Raw genomic sequence first — 19551 nt, forward strand, 5'->3', positions numbered from 1 at the left:
CGATTCGCTCCTGCGCAATTCCGCCACCGATCGTAGCAAGCTGCACCACGATGGCGTCTCAGCCACCGCCGCAGGCGGAGCACATCTCGCTCGTCGGGCCGACGGCGGCCGACCTGGAGGCCACGGCGCGGCTGGAGAGCCTCCTGCGCGAGGAGGGGCTCTACGTGACCGACGAGGAGACGGCGGTCCGCGAGGAGGTGCTGCGCGACCTCCGGGGCGTCGTCGACCGCTGGGTGAAGCGCCTCACGCGGCAGCGCGGGTACCCCGACGGCATGGTCGACCAGGCCACCGCCCTGGTGCTCCCCTTCGGCTCCTACCGCCTCGGCGTCCACGGCCGCGGCTCCGACATCGACGCGCTCGTCGTCGGGCCCTCGTACGTCGACCGCGACCGCGACTTCTTCTTCGTGCTGGCCGGCACGCTGGCGGAGACGGCGGGGGTCACCGAGCTCCAGCCCGTGCCCAGCGCGCACGTGCCCGTCATCAACATGAGATTCCACGGCGTGCAGGTGGATCTCCTCTACGCCAGGGTCTGCCTCCCCGTGGTGCCCGGCGACCTGGACCTGAGCGACCGGTCGGTGCTCCGCGGCCTCGACCTCGCCACCGTGCGCAGCCTCAACGGCGTCCGCGTTGCCGACGAGATCCTGCGGCTGGTCCCGGACGCCGGCGCGTTCCGCACCACGCTGCGGTGCGTGAAGCACTGGGCCAAGGCGCGCGGCGTCTACTCCAACGTCGCGGGCTTCCTCGGCGGCGTCGGCTGGGCCATCCTCGTGGCGCGCGTCTGCCAGCTCTACCCGAACGCCGTGCCCAGCATGCTGCTCCCGCGCTTCTTCCGCATCTTCGCGCAGTGGAGGTGGCCCAACCCGGTGCTGCTGCGCGCCATCGAGCACGACGACGGCAAGCTCGGCCTCCACCTCCCAGTCTGGGACCCGCGCCGGAATCCGCGGGACAGGACGCACCTCATGCCCATCGTCACGCCGGTGTACCCGTGCATGAACTCCGGCTACAACGTCTCTCAAGCCACCCTGCGGGTCATCACGGAGCATCTCGGGGTCGGCGACGCCGTCTGCCAGGGGATCGTCAAGGCCGGCGGGGCCGGCGGGTGGGGCGAGCTCTTCCGGCCGTTCCACTTCTTCGACGAGTACAAGAGCTACCTTCAGGTGGACGCGACGGCGCTCGGCGGTGAGGTCGACCACCGCGAGTGGAAGGGCTGGGTGGAGTCGCGGCTGAGGCTGCTCTCTGCCAGGGTCGAGGCGGACACGTCCGGGAAGCTTCTCTGCCACCTGCACCCGCAAGCCTACGCCGCCGAGCCCCATGAACGGCCGTGCAAGTCATCATTCTTCGTGGGCTTGTCCAAGCCGAAGCAGCAGCCGCCGCCGCCACCGGCGGCGGTGGCTGCGGCGCAGCAGAAGCAGAAGCAGCTGTTCGACCTCCGCGCGACGATGGAGGGGTTCACGCAGGAGGTGTACACGTACGAGTACTGGAGGACCGGCATGGAGCTGAAGGTGGCGCACGTCAGCCGGAAGGACCTGCCGTCCTACGTGGCGCGGCAGCTTCGCTCGGGTGGCCATCAGCTCAAGAGGAAGCGCGTCGACGACGAGTCTTGTTCGTCTTCTCCTTCTGATGGTTCTGACGACCCCAGGTCCAGCTCGAGCAGCGCGGACATCAAGCGGCCGGCGGCCGGCGGCGGCGGCGGGTAGGGTCAGATAGTCGTCTGAGAAGTCAAGACGCAGAGCGGCATTGGTCTTCCTTTCAAAAAAGCAGCGGCATTGGTGCTTCAAGACTAGGTCATCAGTCAGTCCGATTGCTCCCAGCTAGCTTAACACTTCACCTGCAAATTGATCAAGAAATGGTCTTCAAGATCTGTAACTAACCAAAGGCAACTCAACAATCGACATCATGTACCACTCCACAGTCTCCACTCATTGTGTTATACTAATGTACTCGAGGGGAGAAAAATGAAGCATCTGATTAGCTTTATTGATCCCATTACTGATGTAAGATATCTCGAAATGATGAATTATTGAACTTGTGTCTTCCGTATGTGAATAAAAAAATATTTTTTTCTTCAAGTTTTTCGTTTCTTTATACAGTACAAAAATAGTTTGTACAATAGCTTGTCTATTTATTTGTCTGCAAAATATTTAATTTATTCTTTGACGCATAAATCAAGGTAATCAATAGTACCAGTGAATAGACGAGATACAGTGTACAACAGTGCTGCGGTGTCGATTTGGTATTAGAGCACACAACCCTACCGTCTCTTCGCGAAGAGACGCTGTGGTCGTTTATTAGATGAAGATGAATGTTTTTACAAATTTCATAACATAGAGACGACTTAAAAGACAAACGTTGTACATGCCCTAAGCCCCCCAACCGAGATGGCTTCGAAAGTTTGCAGGTGGCCACTTGGCACCGATAAAACGTCCAGTACCTGGGTGGCAAGTGAACCGCTTGCAAAATTCCCCTTCCCGCTTCAACGACTGTCATCCCGCGCCTAGTCGTCGTCTGCCATGTTAGGTACCGCTCGTGACCGTTTTATATTTTGCCCCCCTAGCTGCATGTTGGGAGGCTAGTTATGAGATTTTTAAAACAAAAATCTATTTTTGCAAATTTTTATTAAAAATAAAAATTCCTTCTTGAGAATCAATTGGATCGTTAAGCCCATCTGAGTTAAAGGCCCGAACATCTCACATCACGAATTCTTCTCAAGGCCCATATACTCAGTGTTTGGGCCGATCACGGTATTTCCTTTCCTTTTTGGGTTGTCCGAACGTTCGCGGGGTAGTGCCGTTCGGACTCTGCTTCCGGCAGTTGGATCTCTGAGGCCCATTCTTCCCATGGGCCAAACGCCGAACCTTGACCCGGCCCATTTTCTCACTTGTTGGGCCATTCCCGTCCTGCCCACTGCACTCGTGGACACCACCAACCCATCGCCGGAGCCGGAGGCGATGGCCGTGCCGGCGCCGGCGCCGGCAGCCACCACAGATAAAAATTCTGCTTGCTTCTGTGGTGCTAAACTGCTAATTTTCACAAACCCCATCATTATGATTTTGCAACTGTGCATAAACAGTGAACACATCAATACTTGTGTTGGATCAAATCCAGTAATACATCCACTAATCTTCATCACTTCTCCTCGGTAGAGCAGCATCACTGTATATATTACTTGCAGATCAGGACAAGAGAAAGGACAGTGGTTAGAGCTATGTGTGTGTAATGACGGGCTCAGTGCTTAACCAACTTTTTATGTCCTCCATAAAAAAGCTGCCTTTTACGGTGTAAAGTAACCAACGTGCCTGCATGAGTCGGATCGCACTATCGTTGGATGACAGTATACTGACAACCACACGAAAACGACGCAGCTTCAGTATATCTGTATTACCATATATACACTTCGATTAATTATAAGAAGGGGAGCATGACTTTCAGTTGACTAGCATTATTATTTGGTCATCTGCTCGCCTTGCGCCGCACGAATTCGATCAGCCGCTGCAATCTTGACCCATCCATCCATCCATCCATTTGTCTTAATTTTATCCTTCTTTTTCTGCATCTGGCAACCTTGTTCTTGCATTTAGTTAGTTTAATGTAATTGGGGGTGTGTGTATGTGTGGAACTTCCCCTGATGTTTCGTTAGTGTTAGAGAAAAAATTGTTAAACTCGATGCTTTTACATGGGATAGGCTTCATTTATTTGGATGGGGATGTACTTGACCGTCTGAATTTTGTCTTGACCCATCCATTTGTCTTATTTTTGTCGATCTTCTTGTGTACTAGCAACCTGATTCTAGTCAATTGAGTGGCAGCCAAGGCATGTTAATCTCACGATGCAGAGAGATCAATTGTTTATTTTGCATTACCTAGGAAAAAAATTGTGTGGAAGTTCCTGTGATGTTTCAGTGATCACCAAAAGAGATGGCCAACTTGACTCTCTCACACGGGATTTCCTTTAGTAAAAGACGATCCAGGACGTACTTGTCATCAGTCATAAACATCAAAACATGTTCAGAAACTAAATCGTACATAATGATCTTTTGGTACTACGCCTACTGAATCCACACAGAGTTACTCTGCCTTCGCACACACGGGAAAGTGATTTCTTGTTCGAGATAGGAGAGCGAGAGACTATGACAAATGACAAGAACAGTGTAATGTACGCCACTTGGCTAAAATTGCCAGGTAGAAAGTAACACCCAAATCGGGGTTAAGACAAGGGACAGTGATGCATGTACGAGAGACAGACACTCTTCGCTTTGGCTGAAAGTGCACACCTTATGTGGCCACTAAACATTGATGACACGCACCCATGGTTAGCTAGTTAGCTAGCTATTACATCCGTTTCAATTCGTAAAGTATTTTGGTTTTCTCTAAATTCACCCACACATATATACCAATTAAATTCCAAGGCCCACGTGGCACCTTCGGGATAGTATGTGTGGTATGGAGGCTGACGGCACGATCTTTTGTGGAGGGTAGAACTTTGTAGCTCTGTTTGTATTCATCTTCTCTTTCCTTGTATGTTTCTGTAGCTAAGTTTGTGAAATCCATCCATCCTCCTTCTACATTATAAGCCACAATGTTAGACTAATTGTAAGTTGTTTTAAGCTGAATTTGTTGTTTTGGATAATTATTATTTTCTTGAGTTCAATGTTTTTCCGGTCGTAACGCACATATAATGTTTTTCCGCGCGCACATATTAATCCACATAAATTTTAATACAAAACATCTTGTAACCTACTGCCTCCGTCTCGAAATAAGGTTATTTTTTAGTTTTTAGACATAATGGTTTGACTCGTCTTATTTAAAATTTTTTTACGATTAATATTTTTATTTTTACTAGACGATAACATATGAACAGTATTTTATGCGTGACTAATTTTTTTATGTTTTTATATAAATTTTTCAAATAAGACGAGTGGCAAAGCATTAGAAACAGAAATAAAAAAATGATGTTATTATGGGACGAAGATAATAAATCGGCTGGAGTACCTTTAGTCCAATAATTGCAGAAGATGGCTGTCAGGGAAAGCAGGAAGCATATGAGGTCTCTGTCAACTCCTCAAGAGCTCAGAGTGTGTGGATCTCATTCTCAGGCTGTAATGCAAGCAAGCAACCACCACCAACTACTGCAAACGCCCGCACCCAAAAGCAGCTGATTAAAGTGATTAGAAAAGGTGTGGTTGATCTTGCCATATTAACTCTCCGGTCCTGTTTCGTATATGCTGCGCACTCGCACTTATTCAGTGGCCATGCATATGCAGCAGCTGATTCGTTTTTAATCGTATCCGAAAACCCTTTCCAACATCCGATCAAACGTTCAATGTGACTATTTATATAAAAAAAAAAGCGAAGAAACGACACGGCATATGGATGGTCCGCGGGCAGTGACATGCATCCATCCGTTTGCGGCTCAGAATTTCTGATTTGCGCGCAAGGTAGTGGCTGGCCGTCCCGCGTGCTTGATCCCAGGCCTACGCACTTGCGCGCGCGTCGGTTTCCGCGCCGGGAAAGGACGCTGTCCGGTGCTTTTCTCCTGCCGCTACCACTACCCATCTCGTCGTGCTCCCCCTGGCTGCTGCCTTTCCCTGTAATACTCTGAGTCGTCATCTCGTCCGCAGTCCGCTCCGCGAGCGAAAAAGGCCGCCGCTTTAGGCTTCGGCATCGCATCTCGCGTCCCGTTTTTAGGGCGCGTTTATTCCGTAAAATGAATTTTTTTAGTGTTACGTCGGACGCGAGATTTTCAGACATTAACGAACAAAATGAATTTTACACCTCGCATGAAAACCACGCGAATATTTAAAGACTAATTAATATGTTATTAGCACATACAGATTACCATAGCACTTATAACTAATTATGGACTAATTAGACTTAAAATATTTGTCTTACGATTTTTTTCAAAACCGTATAATTATTTTTTTCTCGTCAATATTTAATGCTCTATTTAGGTGTCTAAAGATTTGATGTGTTGTTTTTTAAAAAACTTTTTAAAACTACACAGGCCTTACGGGGTAACTCTCACACCTAGGCCGTGTTCGGTCACACCAAGAAGATATCTAACTTCTCTCTTTTTCCGCGCGCACGCTTCCCGAACTGCTAAACGGTGCATTTTTTTAAAATTTTCTATAGAAAAGTTGTTTTAAAAAATCATATTAATCTATTTTATATTTTTTTAATAATTAATAATTAATTAATCATATAATAATCTATTACTACGTTTTCCGCACCGGATATCTAACCCCCTTCCCCACTTCTACCGAACGGGGGCCCTAGTACCGTCCCGTCCTCACGGCTGTCTAATGCCGTAGCAAGCGCAACCCTCACTTCACTTATTCTTATGCTTATAATTTAAAATTTAAACTTTTAATCTTAAAGTCGGTAGATTTTAAAGTTTCTCAATTATTTTTTATATTTTAAGTCTGGTCTTTTAGATCGTTATGAATAAATATATAAAAAAAATTTGTTTATAAATTATTTTTTATTTATAAATATATTGTTGGATTTTTTCGCAATAACTATCACTCGGACACCCTCTTATCTGAGCCAACGACTGAACGACGACGACCGAGCAGTTGCTGAGAATTATCGCCGTCAATTTTCTACCATTCATTTGGCGCGTAATGTTTGGTGACCATCATGTGCGTAGATCGTACTTGGTCGCGGTATATTTGTTGTTTAACTCTGCTGCGACGCTTTTAGCCGTACGTACGCATCGCACAAACGGAGTTGGTTAACTTTTTTTAATTAACAGGAAGAACGTCACTCCATGGCAGCACGTGTGGAGCCCCCTGCTGTTATTACTACTTAATTAGCTGACGTGCCAGGATTTTCGAGCTGCTGTACGTGTTGCCCGTTTGTGCGTGTTGATGCAATCGGTCGATGAGATGACTGATCAATATCGGTGAAATGTGATGATCGGTTGATGGAGAATATATTGTTCGGATGGTAAGATTGTTTTTGTTCAGTTGTGCGTTCATGCTGTCCCTGCTCTTGTTTGCGTGCTTAAAAGTCGTTCTGCACCCGTGGCAGATGATTACGCGTCCCGCTTTCCAAACCATTTCCAACAGTACATAGACTATAAAACTGTGTCAAGTTAAAAAGGAGAACATAAGTTTGCCTTTGAGTTTCGCAGAGGGCAACACACCTGATTTGATACCTCTTCCGATATTATAAAATGCACATCCATCTAGTAATGATGGTGGCAAAGTTGTAACAAAGGGCGCTAAACTTCATCAGTCATCATTTACTCTAACTGAGCATGGATAAATAACCTAAAAACGGACCTCTTGCCTGTTCAAGTCACCCTCTTTTCTCTATTGAATTAGTGTAAACTAGCAAACTTCTCTAGATGCAAAGATGAAGCTGTGAGTACACGGTACCTATGATTATACATGAATGATCACTTTTAAAAGAATTTTATGATGAGCATGGATGGTGTACAGATGCAGGGGCGATTGTTTGGCTTTACCGCGTTTTCAATGATGTAAAACTAAAGCTAAAAATAGACTGAGATTAAAAAAAATCCTAAATCAACTCTAAATTTAAGACTAAAAATTCAACTTTTAATTTATAAGCAAACATAAGTGAAAAGATGAGGGTGATAGAGTGCATGAGTGATATTTGCATGCGTGTACATTTTTCGTGTAACTACATAAATACAGGATGGTGCATATCTAGGAGGTATCTAGAGGTGGTCTGGATTGTCATAGGACCACAGAAAATTCACAGTTCAAGACCCACGTGCCTAAAAAAGAGAGAAACAAAACACATGCGAAGAGGAGAAAGAAAACGATAAAACAACTCATTTATTAATATATCATGACATGCTTTCGATCAATTACTCTGTCTATTCCAAAATGTATGTACTTTTGGGATTTAACTTATATCTTGTTAACCATTTCTTATTCATAATTGATAATTCTTTCCATTTTATATCCTCTTATCTCATTTATAAATGGACATCCTTTTATTTCCAACCTTAATCTCGGTTAAACAAACTAGAAATACTTGTATTTTGAAACGAATGCATATACTTATACTTTTAGAGTTTTGTAAAATACATAAATTAAAATCATACATACACACATACAACCTGGTGCATGGGTATGAAATTATATTGCAATTGTGAGCAAACAATTTAGCCTAGACCAAAACATCGTACCACTACATGGAAGCACTTAACTTACAACTCGAACATGCCCCTCGGTAGCCGTGTTATTCTACGGTGCCTGTTAGACTGTTACCGGGGTTGGAAACTGTATTTCTGGGGATCTTTGTCACCGCGTGCGCTAAATACGCCAAAACTGTAACCATCGCGGACTCCGGCGGTCAGGCCTCCCCACACCCCCTTATATATATCACCATCACGAGCACTTCACGGCCACTGCCTCTCTCTCCCTCTCTTCTTTCCCATTCGCATTGCGCCATGGAAGGAGCGAGCATGCACTCGCGTGTCCTCGCGATGATTCCCGATACGGCGCAGCAGATGCTCCTCAGCTGGGGCTTGCTCCATGATTCCTCAGGTAAGGGCTCAACCACACCGCTGCATCTGCATGCAGAGGTGTAGATTGGTTCATGCTGCATACGTCTGAATTCCTCCTCCCCCATCATTGAGTGTTGATTGCACTGCATCTCCATGGGTTTTCTTTGCTCAACATCCTTCTCCTTTCTGCTTCCTCTCTCTCTCTTTTTTTTCTAGCTCTGCAATGTTTGCAAAGGGAATTGGAGAAGCATAAGGTTTCATAATAAGTTTGGAGTTCTCTTGTCAGGTGTTCAGTTCATGCATTTTTCACATGGATAAGAAGAATGTGAATAATCCAAGTATCTCTAACCATTAGTGGTTGACTGGTTGTACTTCATAATTTAGTTAGCAGTCATGGTTTTGTTAAGCGTATCTAGATGTTTATATGTGGGATAAAACACAGAAGTTACACGTTTACTGTAAGCACAGCTGTAAACGTTTGCTTCTGGTGTTAGGCATGTCCCTTGATGGAAAATTCAGGATGACAACCAGTGATCAGCTCTCGGTCCAAATATCCATCAAACTATAGCAAATACTCCCGGCTAATAGCCAAAACTGTTTAGAAAACTGAACCTTTTTTACCTGCTGATATCATTCTCTTACATAGCATTTTTATATATCATGGATTTATGTTTGCCAGCCATTAAATTGGTAATAATACTATGCTATTATTTGGAAAAGTCACTATTCCTTTCAGTACACTGGATTGCAAGAAGAAGTTTAATCTTTAGCTGGTAGCCAATAAACATAATATTTTGTGTTGGCTCATTGTAGTAAAGCTTATGATAAAAGGGTATATGAAATGACTCCTGAAAATCTATTCTACTTGTCGTTGTTAACACATAAGTTTGCATTGCAACATTACAGATTTCACTAAATTGCAATATTTGCAAGAATGGACAGAAATGCACTCACCTTGCTTCTGGATGGGCGCTTTTGCACTAATACATCTAATATTCATCATGAGTATCTTGGTTCAATTTCTGTACAAGAGAATCAGGTGGTCCAGGCAGAGATTCAAGACAACTGTTGAAAACAAGCATTCATATGAGGAACAAAAGAACACAGACATAAAGCTGGGTATAATATATCAAGCAAGCAAAGTTTGTTGCTTGCTTAGCTTAGCAAGTCATACTGTGAAGATATTATTTTGGTGGTTGCAGGGAAGCATATGTGACTGCAAGTATCCAACATTTGTTCTAGGTGAAAGTGTGCAGATGCTATCCTGGATAATATTATCATCAGCAGCGTTCAGTTTTCAGAAGACAAAATCTGCAAAGCTTCCACTGATAATTCGAATATGGTGGATATTTTTCTTTCTGCAATCAATTACCAGTGTGGTATTTGATCTCAGGTCTATTTTTCTCAATCATGAATACATAGGACCTAAGAAATGGATTAACCTGTTCATGCTTGTTATCTGCACTCTTCTATTTGGGATTTCTGCCAGAGGAAAAACAGGAGTCACCCTCGTAGATAACAGCATAACAGAGCCGCTATTGAGTCCATCTCTAGGACAGCTGACAGAAACCAAAAGGGCATGTCCATATGGAAAAGCAAATATTCTACAACTTGTCACATTCTCCTGGATGAACCCTGTGTTTGCTATTGGATACAAGAAACCTCTAGATAAGAATGATGTGCCAGATGTTTGTGGGAAGGACTCCGCTGAGTTCCTTTCTGATTCATTCAAAACAATCATCAATGATGTTGAACACAAGCATGGTTTAAATACTGAATCAATCTACACAGCAATGTTCCTATTTATTAGAAGAAAAGCTGTAATGAACGCAGGATTTGCAGTCTTAAGTGCAAGTGCATCCTATGTTGGACCATCACTGATCAATGACTTGGTAAGGTTCCTAGGGGGAGAGAGGCAATATGGACTCAAAAGAGGTTACCTTCTGGCTGTTGCTTTTCTCAGTGCCAAAGTTGTGGAAACAATTGCTCAGAGGCAGTGGATTTTCGGAGCTCGACAGCTTGGGATGAGGCTGCGGGCTGCTTTGATATCACATATCTATCAAAAGGGACTCCGCTTATCCTGCAGTTCAAGGCAGAAGCATACAAGTGGAGAGATCATTAACTACATGAGCGTTGATGTACAAAGGATAACTGATGTTATATGGTACACAAACTACATTTGGATGTTACCCATACAACTCTTTCTTGCTGTCTATGTCCTCCACCAAAACCTAGGGGTTGGAGCCTGGGCTGGTTTGGCAGCAACACTGGCAATAATGGCTTGCAATATTCCACTGACCAGAATGCAGAAAAGGTTGCAAGCCAAGATCATGGGTGCCAAAGATGGTAGAATGAAGTCAACAACAGAAGTTCTTAGAAGCATGAAGATACTCAAACTTCAAGCATGGGATATGCAATACCTTAAGAAGCTAGAAGCTTTGCGAAATGAGGAGTACAATTGGCTATGGAGATCTGTGAGGTTATCTGCTCTAACAACGTTCATATTTTGGGGGTCACCTGCTTTCATATCCTCCATAACATTCGGTGCATGCATATTGATGGGGATACCTTTGACTGCTGGTACTGTTTTGTCTGCTCTTGCAACATTCCGGATGCTACAAGATCCAATCTTCACGCTTCCCGACTTGCTGTCAGTGTTTGCTCAAGGAAAAGTTTCAGCTGATAGGGTGGCCAAATACCTCCAGGAGGAAGAATTGAAATATGATGCAGTTATTGAAGTACCCAGGAACGACACAGAGTATGATGTTGAGATTGATCATGGAATATTCAGCTGGGAACTTGAGACAACATCTCCAACTCTGAAAGACGTAGAACTAAAAGTGAAAAGAGGGATGAAAGTAGCAATTTGTGGAATGGTTGGATCTGGAAAATCAAGTCTTTTATCATGCATACTTGGGGAGATGCCAAAGCTAGCTGGGACTGTGAAGGTCAGTGGGACCAAAGCATATGTTCCTCAAAGCGCCTGGATCCTGTCTGGGAACATCAGGGACAATATTCTGTTTGGAAATCCATATGACAAGGAAAAGTATGACAAGATAATACAAGCATGTGCACTAACTAAAGATCTTGAATTGTTTGCAAATGGTGATTTAACAGAGATCGGTGAAAGAGGAATTAACATGAGCGGTGGACAGAAGCAACGCATTCAGATTGCAAGGTCAGTATATGAAGACGCAGACATATACCTATTTGATGATCCTTTCAGTGCAGTGGATGCTCATACTGGAAGCCAACTTTTCAAGGTTTGTTCTGTTAGTTTCAATAAATGAACAAGTATTTTTAATGAATTTTTTATTCTAGAGAAAGTACCTCGATGCACCAAATTTTGTGTAATTTTGGTAAGATTTTTTAACATCATTAAAATTGTACATTAAGTTACCATATTTTCTAGTGTAAAATCTACAAAAATCTTGGTACCTCGAGATGGTTTCTCAAGGACTGTAGGACTTTCCAATTTGATACCTTGAGCTACCTAGCACTTGGAGGTATAAACTTTTACACTAGAAAATGTGTTACCTTAAGATACTATTTCAAGAATGGTAAAAACAATCTATGTTTTAAATGTCTTTAGCTCCACTGTTTGTGTAGTAGAGTTAATTAAAAAAGGGCAAAAACCATCAGTTCTATTTTATTTCGTCACTTTTAGACCAATAAATGGCACATACTCTAACCAAATGAAACAAATTGCTTTTGGCAGGATTGCCTGATGGGAATTCTTAAAGACAAAACAATACTGTATGTGACCCACCAAGTCGAATTTCTTCCAACAGCTGATCTTATACTGGTATGTATCTAAAATACCTTTTGGTAGATAATCATGTCAAAAGGTTAAGTTTGTTAAATAATAACCATGTGGATACCAAAAAAAAAACAGGTGATGCAGGATGGGAACATTGTTCAGAAAGGGAGATTTGATGAGCTTCTTCAACAGAACATAGGATTTGAAGCCATAGTGGGAGCTCACAGCCAGGCTCTTGAGTCTGTCATAAATGCCGAGAGTTCTAGCAGATTGACATCCACTGAGAACAGTAAACCAGCAGATACAGATGATGAGTTTGAGGCAGAAAATGAAACAGACGATCAAATTCAGGGTATAACAAAGCAAGAGTCTGCACATGATGTATCACAAGACATCAATGAGAAAGGGAGGTTAACACAAGATGAAGAGCGGGAGAAGGGAGGTATCGGCAAGAAGGTTTATTGGGCATACCTGAGGACAGTTTATGGAGGTGCCTTAGTGCCAGTCACAATTGCAGCACAGTCCTTCTTCCAAATATTTCAGGTAGCAAGCAATTATTGGATGGCATGGGCATCTCCTGCAACATCAGCAACCAAGCCAACGGTCGGATTAGGCCTTATGTTTGCTGTATACATAACATTGTCAATTGGAAGTGCCTTGTGTGTCTTCGCTCGGTCCATGCTTGTTTCACTAATTGGGCTACTAACATCAGAAAAGTTCTTCAAAAACATGCTCCAATGCATCATGCGAGCCCCGATGTCCTTCTTTGACTCCACGCCTACTGGAAGAATTCTGAACAGGGTTAAGACTGATTTAGTTTGTTGACCATTTTTTACTATATCCTCACCACTCATAAACTAACAGGTGCATATTTATTCTTAACAGGCCTCTAATGACCAAAGTGTTCTAGATCTGGAAATAGCGAACAAGCTTGGCTGGTGTGTATTTTCAGTCATACAGATTCTAGGGACCATTGGTGTTATGTCCCAGGTTGCCTGGCCAGTTTTTGCCATCTTTGTACCAGTAACAGTGGTCTGCTTTATGTGTCAGGTATGAACTCCCAACAAAGAATTTTAGTTTATAACTAGCCTTTTGTACTACCATAGTACCATGTGCAGAAGCTACTTCGTGTGCCACAATGACTTCCAAGAAGCTAAGAACACATTTCTTCATAAATTATAGTAACATTCACAAAATTCTTAATTCATATACTATGTGTAATGTGCAGCGATATTACATACCAACAGCAAGAGAATTGGCTCGTTTATCACAAATCCAAAGAGCTCCCATCCTACACCATTTTGCAGAATCACTTTCAGGAGCATCAAGTATAAGAGCATATGGACAGAAAGACCGTTTTAGAAAATCGAACCTTGGACTTGTCAACAACCATTCCCGACCATGGTTCCATAACATTTCTTCAATGGAGTGGCTTTCTTTCAGGCTAAACATGCTATCCAACTTTGTCTTTGCCTTCTCTTTGACCCTGCTAGTGAGCCTTCCTGAAGGTTTTATAAATCCAAGTAAGCTTTAAGATGCACTTAGGCTCTTGGTGATTATGGAAGCCTTTGGTCACCCTATGTTCTCTATATTTCATACTTACATATTGTATATGCAGGCATTGCTGGACTTGCCGTTACCTATGCATTAAACCTCAACTCACAGTTGGCGTCTATAATTTGGAATATCTGCAACACAGAGAACAAAATGATATCAGTAGAAAGAATTTTGCAATACTCAAGGATCCCTAGCGAGGCTCCTCTAGTAGTTGATTATCGCCGTCCACCAAACAACTGGCCACTTGATGGAACTATCAATATAAGATGCTTGGAGGTATGTCCAATGGTGTTGAGCTGTGAATCTAGACAAGAAAGTCTATAATGCAAACATAATTTATTTATCAGAAATAAAATTAATTATATCATTAGGATGAGTTCACCAGAAAACAAATTTGATGTAGTAAGCTTTGAAAATGAACATAGATGCCTAAAAGAAGATTATAACTAGGGAAAAATGAGAAAAACATTTTTTTGGAAGGTGTTATTTCTGATACAGTGATACTTAACTAGACCACATTGTATATATATTTTTTTGAACAAAAGACCACATTATATATTTCTATGAAAGAGAACAGGAATGCATAAAAAATGTCTAAAGTAGGCTTGTGATGGTTTCTCAGTTACTTATGTTTGCAAAAATCTATACGGTTTCTCTTTTGAGCTTTTTTACCATTCTTAAGAAAGTAACTTGAGGTAACATATTTTTTAGTGTAAAAATTTCGTATCTCGAGGTACCAGAATTTTGCATTAATTTTTTTACCTCAAGGTACTTCTCAAAGATGATAAAAATTAAAAAATCTTTTCTCTTTTATATGTTTACACAAGAGAAAATAAGACTGTCTTGCATCAGAGACAGAAATGATAAAAGTAACAGTTTCTATTTTCAGTTTAATCATATAATAAAAAGGAAAGTTGATTTATATTTTTTTTCTTAAACCAATAGTATTTGCTCAAATGAAGCCATCCAATGCCGTCTTCACTTTTACTATTTTACAGGTTCGATACGCAGAGCATCTCCCATCTGTTCTTAGAAACATATCATGTACAATTCCAGGAAGGAAGAAGGTGGGGATTGTAGGACGGACTGGAAGCGGAAAGTCAACTCTGATTCAAGCACTTTTTCGGATTGTTGAACCAAGGGAGGGAGCAATTGAGATAGACAATATTGACATTTGCAGAATAGGGCTACATGATCTACGAGGCAAACTTAGCATCATTCCACAAGATCCAACAATGTTTGAAGGCACAGTGCGAGGGAACCTGGATCCACTGAACGAGTACTCTGATCAACGTATATGGGAGGTAAGTAACCAACGATTCATATATATTTGAATGATAAACAAAATATTTGTAAACATGTGCAGTAGAGAGGCTTACTATACATATCGTTAGCCATTGCATAGATATTATTGCTCATAAGTCATAATCCATGTTAAATAAAGGGTACCTGAAGTGAAATCGATATGGATATCAGTAAGAATGTGATGTCTGGTGAGAGTGCCAAGCAAAACAAAAGGGAACTTAATTCTTCTATTATTTAATTAGCTATATTGTTTATTCTCCTGCCGGCCAATTTAATTCTTCTATTATTAATTAGCTATATTGTTTATTCTCCTGCTGGCCAGATATTGGACAAATGCCAGCTTGGTGATATAGTTCGGCAGAGCCCAAAGAAGCTGGACTCAACAGGTAATGTATCCTTTTCGGGTTCAGTGGTCGAATTTGAGAAAAGAATGCTTCAGGGTTTGGAAATCCTACCACAAGTTATGAAATGATCAAATAAGATTTGTCTTGCAGTTGTCGAAAATGGGGAAAATTGGAGTGTTGGGCAAAGACAGTTGTTTTGCCTCGGGAGGGTTCTACTAAAACGAAGTAATGTTCTTGTCCTTGACGAGGCAACTGCTTCGGTGGACTCCTCCACAGATGCAATTATCCAAGAGACGATCCGCGATGAATTTAGGGATTGCACAGTGTTGACAATAGCACATAGGATTCACACGGTTATTGACAGTGATCTCATCCTTGTCTTCAGTGAAGGTAAACCACACCCTTGACAAACACTTGCCGGTTTTTTCTACATGCCGCTAACTTGTGTGCTCTTATCTGATGAGCAGGAAGAATCATAGAGTATGACACGCCATCAAAATTACTGGAGAACGAGAACTCCGAATTCTCCAGGCTCATAAAGGAGTACTCACGGAGATCAAAGGGCTTTTAGCAGTGCAGCACACCACAATCCAAAAGCTACGAGAACAACATGATTCCAACTAGGCGCACTGCAAGAAACACACTGGGTAGAAAGGCCGCACTTCACACGCTCTCCCTCTCTCCCCCCTAATGACAAAGTACGCACAAAAGTAACAAAAACCGACAGGATTATCGACAAACTAAGGGGCCTACGGTTGATGGAGCTAGCTCTTAGGTTCAGGATGATCCCCGAGAAAAAAAGAACATTTTTATGTAGAGTAATGTTAAGTGTGAGCTCATGCTGAAGCTGGGGAAAGTCTTCCTCAACTCATGCAATGCAGTGAAGCTACTCGGAGCCCGAATGTAATTTCTTGAAGAAGTAATAAAGATAATAGATTGAGGCCAGATTTTCAGCGAGGGAGAGTGCTTACTCAGGCATTCCGTCGAGCAGGCAGGCGGCGTCGCTGGACCGGTGGAGTCAGCCTCTGGCCAGTGGTGCGGGAAGGAACGTGCGCTGAACTGCGTGGGAGGGTCGGTGCAGAAGGCAGATGTGGCGACGGCAAGTTGCGGCGGTTCTGGCCTTCTGGGGTTTGCAAGGGGAGTGCGGCGGGGGGTTCGCCGGCCGACGGCCGCATAATCTGACCGGGCCGCGTGCCCGCGCACCACAGGTCCACAGCTACAACATAGAGCACGCGTGCTTAATACAGATTTTTTTTTACCTTTTTAATTTTTTTTTCAATTTTAAAACTAAACGCCTGTACTTATTTTTATATTTAAATCTTTTGATCGTATCATCTGCTTGTATCAACAAATAATACTACGAATGTTTTAAAAATTATTTGTAGTAAAAGTTTTAAAAGCTTAACATCAATTTTATCTAAAACACGTAAAAATTATGAAACTAGAGACTAGTCTTTTATAAACGGAGGGAGCAACCCACCGACACCTCTCCTGTTATACTTACTCTGTCAAAAAAAAAGTTAACCCTCTACTATTCATAATTTATCCCACAACATCCATCACTTTAGAGCACTAGCTGAATGCCTATGAATAAAAGAAAATATATTATAACATTCCTATAATAAATAAAAATATAATTTCTATGCAATGTGTTATCCAGGGTCATCTTTTGGCTTGTTGGTGGAAAAAAACAAACGGTTTATTTACAAACGAGAAATAATTTACATAAAACTTTTATATATGTATTCATAGCGATATAAAACCTAAAGCTGAAAATAAACCACGGTGAACAAACCTTAAATTTAAGTTTAGAAATTTAAATTTTGGCTTATAAGTATAGTAAAAGCCATAAGGGTTACCATCTTTTGCTACAGGGAATCTTCACCTTAAATTTGATTTCATATGTGGCTTTTCATTTATATTTGATTTTTTTAATACTAAAAAGCTCAAGGGATAATTTACAAATTTAAAATGGGAATAGATGGGATGATATATTTAATTTTACCACCATTTTCTCATTTTAGAGAGTATAGTTATGTTTTTTTTTCTTCCACCACTTCACATTTAAATCTCTCTCTATTTTCTCATAACCACTCTCACACCCACGAACATCTGCATCCCCCACTCACAAACCTATCTTATTTAATAAGAGACACCTAGGTCATTTTCATTCTATATTGATTTCACTCACTCTTTTCTATAATAATAATTATTTTAGAACAAAGTAAGTATAAAATAGCACGAGAAATTATAAAGCCGTAGTTGAAGCAAGTGCAAGGATGTGATGATTTTATTAGAGGGAAGGAATTGAGTGGATATGTATTGTATTTTCTATAACATGATAGAGGTCACTAGCTAGTCCTATCAGTCACACATGTCGTTTAGGCATGTTCTCGGCAAGGGGCGAAGCATTCTTTCATTTTTTTTAAAAAAAAATATTGGCATCGAAACTTTAAGGCAATGGGAGAGGAGTGACGGCAGTAAGGCAGAGAAGTTTCATACGATCAGAATATTACAGCTCGGATGAGCTGCAAGATTGTTAATCTAGACTGTCGATTGTTAATTTAACTGACTATATACCAATATTATTATTCTGTAGTAAGATTAGGGATGTATCACCTGTTTTCATATCTTTATTTAACCTTTATTAAGAGACATATTGGTGATGTGTACGTGTGATGTTACTATGTAGTTGTATATGTGTGTACGTCATATAATAATAATAATGATAATAATAATAATAATGATAATAATGATGATGATGATGATGATAATAATAATAATAATAATAATGACAATTTTCCCCTTGAAGGAAGAGGAAGTCACGCAAGTGATCAGCAAGCACCGGCGGTTGGTTCAATACTGAACTGTCAAATTAGCCGTGCCACGGTTAATTAAGTAGTAGTACGTGTTTATAGCCACGACGGCGACCCATGAGTATCACATTTTCTTAGCAACGGCTCACGACAAGTCGGCCGTACCGGCTGATTGTACACTGCGCTGACAAGGACGAGTCGTGAAGAAAAATTAAAGGACGGTATACGTTTAAGCCAATTAGCTGGTGATCGTCCGTTTAAGATGATGTCTAATCGGCCATATCAAGCACATCAGTTCTGTTCTACACCTGTGACCTGTGAGCCTAGCTAAAGCCAGCGGCCCAACAAAACTAACCATATAGTAGTATGTGTGTGTGTTGCCGCCTTACCTGTGACTAGCCTAACTGCGATTGCATTGCACAGCCACTAAAAAGAAAGGTTGGCTTGGCTAATCGTTTTTTTTTCCTCTTCTCTTTTTGAGGCAAAAGGCTTGGCTAATCGGTTTCGGTGCAGCTTAATTTTGCACGCTAGTTCCACAGATGGACCAGCTGTACAACTTTCTAACTAAAAGAAAGATGGCTTGGCTTCGAGCAGTTTTGAAAGTTTCCCAGATCGATCGATGATACGATCGACTCCCGCATGGTAACCACATCAATGATATATACCGGTTGCTTCTCTCTTGCTCTACTGTTTTTTTTAATGACGTGTGCTTTCCATTAAACCAGCACATTGCCCATATTATTAATATTATTTTTTTTTATGTGTCATATTTTAGTTGTTATATATATTTGTTATTAACACAAATCTTTTTTTCTCATAATACGTAAAGTTAGTGTGAACGAAAATATATAGAATCCACCATTATTGTTGGTGGTGGTCCACCACTAGCACTGTCTAGTATAGATTAAAAAAATACAAGAAGTATATCAGCACTAGCAATATTCATAGTAATATAAAAATGGATGAAAGTTAGTACAAGTGATACTAAACTTCTAGTGCGTTGAAAAATCTAGCAACTTCCATATATTTATTTTATGAACGCAAAATGTTCGTATATTCTTTCTTATTCCGGTTAATCGTATAACAACACTTGCAAATATTTGCATGCTAGACTGGCTAGATGCACTAATTTAGCCTTTTATTTACTTCCTATTTATATTTATCTAAACTAAATTTGTTTGGCATACCCTTACACTGCTCTAGGCGCGCACACACATGCCTATCGTTCTAACAAATAAAAGGGACCTACCTATTGTGCGACCGAGCTAAGACACCACTATCTTTGAAC

The 19551-nt window shown here is 41.9% G+C and overlaps 2 protein-coding genes and 2 long non-coding RNA genes across 5 annotated transcripts; 2 read left to right on the top strand and 2 right to left on the bottom strand.

Annotated features, from left to right (window-relative positions):
- The first annotated feature begins 50 nt into the window (after nucleotides 1-50).
- On the top strand, nucleotides 51-1898 carry LOC102699957 (nuclear poly(A) polymerase 2-like). The gene has a single exon (XM_040523239.1). The coding sequence runs from the start codon at nucleotides 51-53 to the stop codon at nucleotides 1695-1697; it is 1647 nt and encodes a 548-aa protein (XP_040379173.1). The 3' UTR covers nucleotides 1698-1898.
- Nucleotides 1899-8417: 6519 nt separating this feature from the next.
- Nucleotides 8418-16404, top strand: LOC102719663 (putative ABC transporter C family member 15). 2 transcript variants are annotated; one of them, XM_006652648.3, is made up of 11 exons: nucleotides 8418-8521; nucleotides 9388-11744; nucleotides 12200-12286; nucleotides 12377-13042; nucleotides 13127-13291; nucleotides 13470-13764; nucleotides 13860-14074; nucleotides 14797-15102; nucleotides 15426-15489; nucleotides 15598-15837; nucleotides 15915-16404. In XM_006652648.3, the coding sequence occupies exons 1-11, from the start codon at nucleotides 8425-8427 to the stop codon at nucleotides 16016-16018; spliced, it is 4596 nt and encodes a 1531-aa protein (XP_006652711.1). In that variant the 5' UTR covers nucleotides 8418-8424; the 3' UTR covers nucleotides 16019-16404. The 2 variants fall into 2 exon arrangements, with proteins under 2 accessions (XP_006652711.1, XP_006652712.1); XM_006652649.3 differs by lacking the exons at nucleotides 15426-15489; nucleotides 15598-15837; nucleotides 15915-16404 and having other exon boundaries at nucleotides 14855-14960.
- LOC107304125 lies at nucleotides 8515-10990 on the bottom strand. Its single transcript, XR_001550149.2, has 5 exons — nucleotides 10902-10990; nucleotides 10672-10775; nucleotides 10422-10561; nucleotides 9436-9546; nucleotides 8515-8699 (listed from the first exon to the last, which is right to left on the bottom strand). It is a non-coding gene; the product is annotated as an uncharacterized LOC107304125 (long non-coding RNA).
- LOC121054289 lies at nucleotides 12466-13929 on the bottom strand. Its single transcript, XR_005811696.1, has 3 exons — nucleotides 13614-13929; nucleotides 12713-13532; nucleotides 12466-12521 (listed from the first exon to the last, which is right to left on the bottom strand). It is a non-coding gene; the product is annotated as an uncharacterized LOC121054289 (long non-coding RNA).
- Nucleotides 16405-19551: the final 3147 nt, after the last annotated feature.

The sequence above is a fragment of the Oryza brachyantha genome, chromosome 4 (genome assembly GCF_000231095.2).
Source record: "Oryza brachyantha chromosome 4, ObraRS2, whole genome shotgun sequence".
NCBI classification, from domain to species: domain Eukaryota; kingdom Viridiplantae; phylum Streptophyta; class Magnoliopsida; order Poales; family Poaceae; genus Oryza; species Oryza brachyantha.

What these genes read in the sequence shown, in the direction of transcription:
- LOC102699957 (XM_040523239.1), top strand. Translation starts at nt 51, where the DNA reads ATGGCGTCTCAGCCACCGCCGCAGGCGGAGCACATCTCGCTCGTCGGG.
- LOC102719663 (XM_006652648.3), top strand. Translation starts at nt 8,425, where the DNA reads ATGGAAGGAGCGAGCATGCACTCGCGTGTCCTCGCGATGATTCCCGAT. An exon ending in CTGGAAGAATTCTGAACAGG is followed by an intron (nt 13,043 to 13,126) that starts GTTAAGACTGAT and finishes TATTCTTAACAG; the next exon opens with GCCTCTAATGACCAAAGTGT. An exon ending in TGGTCTGCTTTATGTGTCAG is followed by an intron (nt 13,292 to 13,469) that starts GTATGAACTCCC and finishes TGTAATGTGCAG; the next exon opens with CGATATTACATACCAACAGC.